This window comes from Erpetoichthys calabaricus, chromosome 1 (genome assembly GCF_900747795.2).
Source record: "Erpetoichthys calabaricus chromosome 1, fErpCal1.3, whole genome shotgun sequence".
Classification (NCBI taxonomy): domain Eukaryota; kingdom Metazoa; phylum Chordata; class Cladistia; order Polypteriformes; family Polypteridae; genus Erpetoichthys; species Erpetoichthys calabaricus.
The window spans coordinates 81,741,284-81,748,560 of NC_041394.2; the positions used below are offsets into that span (position 1 = coordinate 81,741,284).

At 41.4% G+C, this 7,277-nt stretch overlaps 1 protein-coding gene across 2 annotated transcripts; it reads left to right on the forward strand.

Annotated features, from left to right (window-relative positions):
- Positions 1 to 829: 829 nt before the first annotated feature.
- npas4a (neuronal PAS domain protein 4a) lies at positions 830 to 6,842 on the forward strand. 2 transcript variants are annotated; one of them, XM_028793771.2, is made up of 8 exons: positions 833 to 1,248; positions 1,646 to 1,800; positions 1,931 to 2,033; positions 2,190 to 2,439; positions 2,636 to 2,745; positions 2,933 to 3,068; positions 3,202 to 4,745; positions 5,075 to 6,840. In XM_028793771.2, exons 1-8 carry the CDS (start codon positions 1,074 to 1,076, stop codon positions 5,101 to 5,103), a joined length of 2,502 nt encoding a protein of 833 aa, XP_028649604.2. In that variant the 5' UTR covers positions 833 to 1,073; the 3' UTR covers positions 5,104 to 6,840. The 2 variants fall into 2 exon arrangements, with proteins under 2 accessions (XP_028649595.2, XP_028649604.2); XM_028793762.2 differs by having other exon boundaries at positions 830 to 1,248; positions 3,202 to 6,842.
- Positions 6,843 to 7,277: the final 435 nt, after the last annotated feature.

The following is a 7,277-nucleotide window of genomic DNA, read 5'->3' on the forward strand; positions in this document are numbered from 1 at the left end:
GAGTTCATTGTACGTGTCGGCTCAGTTATAACACTGGAAACGCATTTATTAGCACAGCGGGCTACTAAAATAACGGCAACACTACCCCAGTGATGTCTTTTCAGCAAACGATTCAGCCATTCATTTTTACTCGAGACTGTTCAAATCCATGCAAGCACGAAAATTTACATGGTCCTCTTTTAGATTAAGGATTCGTTTCCCCAACATTATAACATCAAAAGACTCTTACCTTCTTATCGCCCATAAGCGATCATATACGGTGGGGAATGGAAAAATATGGAATATTTATGCAGCAATATATTTATTGGTAGTAAATAACAAGGATATCAATACATTGTACACATAATGCACATATAAAGCCTATATAAACACACCTTACATTGTAGGCTTATCCCATTTGTCTCATTATTCTAACATTGTTGACTAATAACACGCCACTGTCCTGGAATAAAAGTGAGTGTCGGTGTGTGTGCGCGTTCAAGAACACAACTTTCGATAGGGACTGCTTGTCATCTCAATTGCATTAAAACGCTCTCAGCCAACCTGGTTATCAGGACCGTGATTCCAACAGACTAACTCCACCTCCCTCTCTGTTTTTGCCCTAATCGGGTGCTCTGTGTCGCTAAGCGATTCTTCTTCGTTTTTTTTTTCAACCGCGTCATCTACACAAGTGGGGTGACGTCTGTTTTTTGTCACAAGGGGAAGAAGGGGGGGGGGGGGGTGATAACTCCTTCATATCCTCACACTTCTTCCATTGATGCGAATGCACAAACCCCACTCCTCCCCCCTCCCCCAACCCACCTTGTTACGTTGGCAATGCCACAGGGCCCCCACTCACCCAGTCAGCCTATAAAAGAGGGCTGCAACGAGAGTAGATCAGCCAGATCCACCAGCCAAGGCATCTGGAGGCATCGAAGCACTAAAGCAGCATACTGGAGCAGCACGGGCAGCCTGGAGAAGCTGGGATCAAGCGCGACAAGCAGACTGACAGCCACCCTTCTTCCGCGCTTCGGCTTGCTGCAACCGCGCTTCAAGAACCGGAGAGGCAAGCCACTTCTGATCACGTCGGCAAGATGTATCGGTCCACCAAGGGAGCCTCCAAGGCAAGGAGAGATCAGATTAACGCCGAAATCAGGAATTTAAAAGATCTGCTACCAATTTCTGAAGCGGATAAGGCTCGGCTGTCCTACCTGCACATCATGTCTTTGGCTTGCATGTACACTAGAAAATCGGTGTTCTTTTCTCAAGGTAAATAGCAAGATGACGAGTGATTTCGGTTATTGTAATAAGTTTGATAATATTAGTTTAACATGCGCTTGTCAAACGGGTACTGTAGCTGTAGGTGTTTCGGTGTTGCATGCAAAAAGAAAAAAGAACTTTACTTGCAAGCATGCTGAATCCAACAGGTTGATAGTATACACACTTTGTGTCTGGCATAATTCAATCTGATTATATTTTTAAATGTTATTTGAATAAGAAAAAAGTCTTAACGAAAAAAACGCGCCTTTTAAACGAGGAGCGCTGTCCTCGGTGCTGGAAGTAGAGCGCGTGTGCTGGTTTACTGCTGCTGAACGTCTCCTCTGTTGAGTTTGTGTAAAAGTACAGCGGGATTAATCATTCAAGTTTTAATTGTGATTTTACACAGGTTCTGAACTCATGGAAGAAAGCGGAAGGTTTCTTTCTTTTCACGAATTGGCGGAGTTCGTTCAGACGCTTCCAGGGTTTCTATTAGTAATCACAAGCGAGGGAAAATTGCTGTACCTTTCTGAAAACGTCGCAGACCACCTCGGACATTCAATGGTAGGTTGTCAACAAGAAAGAAAAGTATGTGTATAAGTAAATGCCCTGATCTTTTTAAAAATTACACTGAGCATCTGTTTTGCTCTTCTTTTTTAACTTTTTTTCTCTCTCTCTGTTTTCACTTTTATAGGTAGACCTAGTTGCACAAGGCGACAGCGTATACGATATCATCGATCCATCAGACCACTTTGTGATGAGAAGTAACCTGGCTGCGCCTCCTTCTGACGAAACAGGTACGATTTCAACACGTAGCATTTGGCTATTGTAATTATAAAATCCTGTATGCCCTCACGTTCCGTTTTACATTCTGTAATATTAACTAGTTTTTGATTAATAAAGAGGCGGGAGAAATCACTGCATTAATGTACTTGCTTTTTTGTGATTTGCAGAACGGCTATTCAGATGTCGTTTCAATACGTCAAAGTCGGTGAGAAGACAGAGTGCGGGCAACAAGCTAGTTCTGGTTCGAGGGCGTTTCTTGCAGCCCCCCGCCGGCTCGTATTGGTCAAGCAACCCGGTGTTCATAGCGTTTGGAACCCCGCTTGAGCCCCGGCCCAGACACCCCGAAGATGGCTTCTTCTTTGCCTTCTTTGAAAGCCAACACTCTAAGGACATGTCTATCATGGATGTTTCTGACAAGTAAGTATTCTTGTGAATAAAATATTTAGCTAATGGGGAATAGTGTTTCCACTGTGTAAATACGTTTAATTAATAGATTGATAATGATAATAATCTTCCATGTGCAGACACTTTCTGCTATACTAATAATGACATTGTGATATTTTATTTTTACTTAGTGCTAAGCATTAATCCAGTTCATTTTTTTCCAATGTAGCATCTCAATGTACCTTGGATATGATAAGTCTGACATCCTTTGCAAGTCTTGGTACAGCCTCGTCCATCCTCAAGACCTCTCCCATGCCTCTGCTCTGCATTATCGATTAAGTAAGTACTGTACACTTTTAATGTTAGGAACCATTTAGAGTTGTAAGGTTGATTTAAAAATACTACAAATATAAACTTAGGTTACTGTCATTAAAATTCTGAATACAAAGAATATTATTCAAGTGGAAACAATCTATAAAAAAGCAAGACAAAGCACTAAAGATTTTGTGCATGTTTTCTCTTCCAGTAAATGAAAGCAGCGATGGAAAAGTGGAAATGGTGGTCCGCCTGCAAGCCAAAGACACCTCATGGGTTTGGGTCTACATTGTGCTACAAACAGAGAGCACAGAAAATCCCATCACTTGCTTCAACTATATCATAAGGTATGACTTAGATCTGAGCTAGATTTTTTTATTCATCAGTCAAGTATTTGATTTTTACACGCATTGTTTACTATTTGATGGACAGCTGGATTATAGAGTCTTACAATCCTTGCTTTTTTTTCTTGTTTTACAGTGAGTCTGAAGCTTGTAGTCTGAGGCAGCAGCTTGCTTCAGAGGAGAGTCAGCTAGCATTTGTCCTCAGAGCCACAGCTTCATACCAAGAGAGCCTACTTATGTCTCCTGGTCAATTGTCCAGCCCAGATCAAGTGTTTACTCCCTTGTCCAGCACACCAACCAGTGGGGGAGGACTCTCTGTGCAATCTTTTGACTTCAGTACTGTCTGTAATGTAGAGTTTACAGAAGAAGCTGGCAGCAGCATTGGTGTTGGGACTGCCTCTTTGGGGCAAGAAGAATCAATGCAACTTGGTGGGAACAGGCCTAGTATCTCCTCAGTTGAGGAGGAGCCCAGTCCCACCACATCAAGCCACCATCTGCAGCTACAGCAGCAGCAGCAAAGCAAAGCCCTCGACTTTTATACTCAAAATCTCATGTTCCTTCCCAGTAACACACCCACAAGCAGTTCCATTTCTTCTTCCTCCAGCTATGACCAGACCTCCTTCCGTGCTGAAAGTCACCAGGGACAAGCTAAAGAGTCTGTATGTACTCCACCTTACACTCCTCAGCAAGGTGGCTGCAGCTTTGTTTTTGGGACTCCAGACACAGCCTTCCCTCCAGCTACTACAACAAACCCATCAGAGACTGAAACAACCACAACAACCACCAGCACAGCTGAAATGTATTATTCGCTTGAGAGCTGCAGTGCCATCTATGAAAAGCTGCCTCCTACTCCAGACAGCCCGAATGATGGAGACTGCATTGTAATGACTGTCCCTGAAGTTAGAGGTCCCTTATATATAGATGTGCCAATGGTACCTGAGGGCCTCCTGACTCCAGAAGCGTCCCCCATCAAGCAACCCTTCTCCACCTTTTTTGGGTATTCAGAAAAGGAGAGGAGTGAAATCAACATCCTGGCTGAACAAATCAGCACACTAGCCGAAGACTTCAGCTCCTACACTAATGTTAAAGGTGGCAATGGAATCAGTTACTCTGAGGTGTCCTATGCCAAGCACAACCAAGTCACACGTAGCTCATCTCTCCCTGCTGGAATGCCAGCCATTCCGCTTCCTTCTGATGCCAACCTCTCTACAGACTTTTATCCTCTCAAACAATGGAAGAGTATAGACTTTTCCCTTCTCGCTGAAGATGCATCCTTCTTTGAAGAAAACATCTTCGAGACCATTTTAAAAGACTTGTCCTCTTCATCTATTTCCAGCAGTACACCCCTGGCCTCTGCTAAGTCAGAGAGCCAGTTGGTGGTGAGGTGCTCGCCTCCCCATTTGGGGGGAGGCATTGATAGCACCAGTAGTCCACTGAGCCTGGACACAGCAGATCCTTGCGTCGAAACGGCGCACAGTAGTAGTGTGGCGGTGACAGCATCGGCAGCAATGCCACTCTCACCACCGTCTACAGACCTGTCTCCAGAAGAACAGTCCTTCCTGGAAGAACTAGCCTCGTATGAAACAGTCTTTGAGACACGTGCCTCAAGGTCCCCCTGTGATGGGTTCAACGATGAGTTGTATCAACTCCGGAATCACATGGAAGACAGCTTCCATCATGGTGAGCCTCCATTCATTTGGGCATCTTTTGCTTGTCTTTTAGTCACCATTCGCAAGCATGCATGTACAGATAAGTTCAGAAGTAACTCTGCTTAACATTATGCTAACTTTCCACTGCCTGCCTGATCGTAGTTATTCATTTTCCTTCAAGTCATTTCATAAGCATGAAAGACATATTTAGATTAATAGCCATAAACAGAAAAAGTGAAACATTAAGTGCTGCCGCAGGCACAGGTTGCACTAACTGCATGGCTACTGAATTGTTACGAGAATTTTAAAAATCTAACCCACGCTTGTTTTTCTTTTCTTTTTTCTTTTATTTCCTTGCAGATGGGAGTGGAAGTGATGCTTCGTTTTAAAATAAGTCTGTGACTTACTTCATTAAGTATGGCATATTGTCATATTTTGTGGAGCTTCTTTTGCCAAATGTGAAGATTCAACATGAGGAAAAAAAATATCCACTGATTTTTAACTCTAAACAGCTAAAGTAACTAAGGTTGTCCTTCTCTTTTTAATTATGGTGCATATTATAGTGTGGAGATATTTTGTAGTAACACTAATGACAGCATCAGCTTAAACATCTTCCTTTGTATAAATATAAAAGAGCATATACACAGGGATTTTAAGCAATGTACTGAAAGTATTGAAACAGCATAGCGACAACTGTAGCTATTTGGAAAGCGAAAGAGGACATTGTAAGAGAACTTACATATGTAATTGTATTCACTCGTAGTGAGTATTCAGTATGTAACTTATCAAGATTTTTTGTTCTTTTTTTAACTAAAGGTTTATTAATATTAAACAAACCTGTTGTATAGCTGACAAAGCTAAAATATAGATTATTCAGCTTTTATAGCTGCCTCCCACCTGTTCTCTGACAAGCTTGCAATTCTTCCTGTGAATGTGTAAATGCAGGATTTTGCTTAAATGTTGTATTACATGGAGAAGCACAGCATCCCTGGCATCCTAATTCAGCTGCAAACTGAATAAACTACCAAGACAGACAGCACAGACTGCCTCAGGTTTTGCCAGCCCCTACCACACTCACCAGAGTTATCGCATCTTCTATATGGGTCTTAGTTAAAAGACTTTCCAGAAAATGCTTTATGTGCTCTGAATAAAAAAAAAAAAAAAAAAAAAATTTAGCCAAGTATTTCCCAAATCCAGTCTACAGTTTCCAAAATCACCTAGTGCCACCCACTGACAAAATGCTGCAATTGCAGCACAAATCTTATTTCAACCAGTTCTTATGAAACTGATGCCAGCTCTTTGGTAGTAGGGTAGCAGGGTCTGGGCTGGCCAGGGGCTGCACTGCTTCTCCTTCTTGTTACAGGTGTTAACAAGCTAAAGCAAGACAGAAAAGGTGGAATACACTTGAAGTGCATTATGGACTTCCACAAGCTTAGTGAAGACAAGTCTACATTGTCCCACAGCTTGGAAGGACCAATAAAAGGGTTGATTGGCCAAAAAAGCTGCCAGTCAGCAGCAGTTCATGACTTAAAAATTGAAGTCTAAAGTATAAGCATCTCATTTTCCAGAGAAGCAAATCTACTATTTTTTGTTATCATGATTTTCTTATTGTTTTTAAGTTTTGGTGTCCATGCTAGGCTGTACTTACAGTTGGCAAAGGGTGACGAGATTCCCATCCTTATTCCCATGGGTTATTAAAGTGGTGGGTCAAGGTGTATGAGAACTCTTGTTCTGGTACTGTATAATATTCTGTCAGAAAAAAATAATAATTAATGACACGTGTCGAATGTGTATATTCCAACGTGTCGTCGTGCTAACGTAGAGTTGTCTACGATCAAGTATAAGGATTGAATCCTGTATAATCTCTAGCTATTTTACATGCTAAATTAAAGAAAAAAGGTATATGTATATACATAGTTATACATATGTATATACTGTATAGTCATTCACGGAATGTGAAATGTGTACAAATTGTATATTTATATATACATATATATATATAGACTGTATAAAAAGACTTTTTTATAATACATATTTATTAAAATGGACATTGCGTAACAGTGTTCTTGTGTTCTTGGTACATAATAAGTGTATTTGATTGTAAAACAAATGCATTTATATTAAAGTGCACTTAAAATTCACTTGTGTACAAATTATTGATTTTTTTCCTTCTCATTGCATATGTTTTATTCCACGGTTCTAAAAGAAGCTTCAATCAGTCACGTGGGGTTACAACCTAACCTGGCAGCTCTGGGCATCAGTCCATCTCAAGGCAAACTCCTCCACATGGAGTCAATTTTGAGTTATCAGTTAGCCTAATAAACATGTCTTTGAGCAATAAAAGCTCATGAGACCCTGCAAAGAACATGCAATCTCCACAGAGACGGCAGGTATGCCAACATGCAAACCCTGATACTACTAAACACGGCATAACAAGCTTTTATGAACCTTGGCAGAAAACTGGAGAAAACCCCACATGAACACTGGAACAACACGACCTCTCCATACAGACTGGGAACAGAATGAAGATTCAAACTTGGGGCTCTGCTAACCACTGCACCAC

Excerpts from the sequence above, each read along its gene's own strand:
- npas4a (XM_028793762.2), top strand. The coding sequence starts at position 1,074 with ATGTATCGGTCCACCAAGGGAGCCTCCAAGGCAAGGAGAGATCAGATT. Across the intron at positions 1,801-1,930 it reads ACCACCTCGGACATTCAATG|GTAGACCTAGTTGCACAAGG; the intron begins GTAGGTTGTCAA and ends TCACTTTTATAG. Across the intron at positions 2,746-2,932 it reads TGCTCTGCATTATCGATTAA|TAAATGAAAGCAGCGATGGA; the intron begins GTAAGTACTGTA and ends TTTCTCTTCCAG.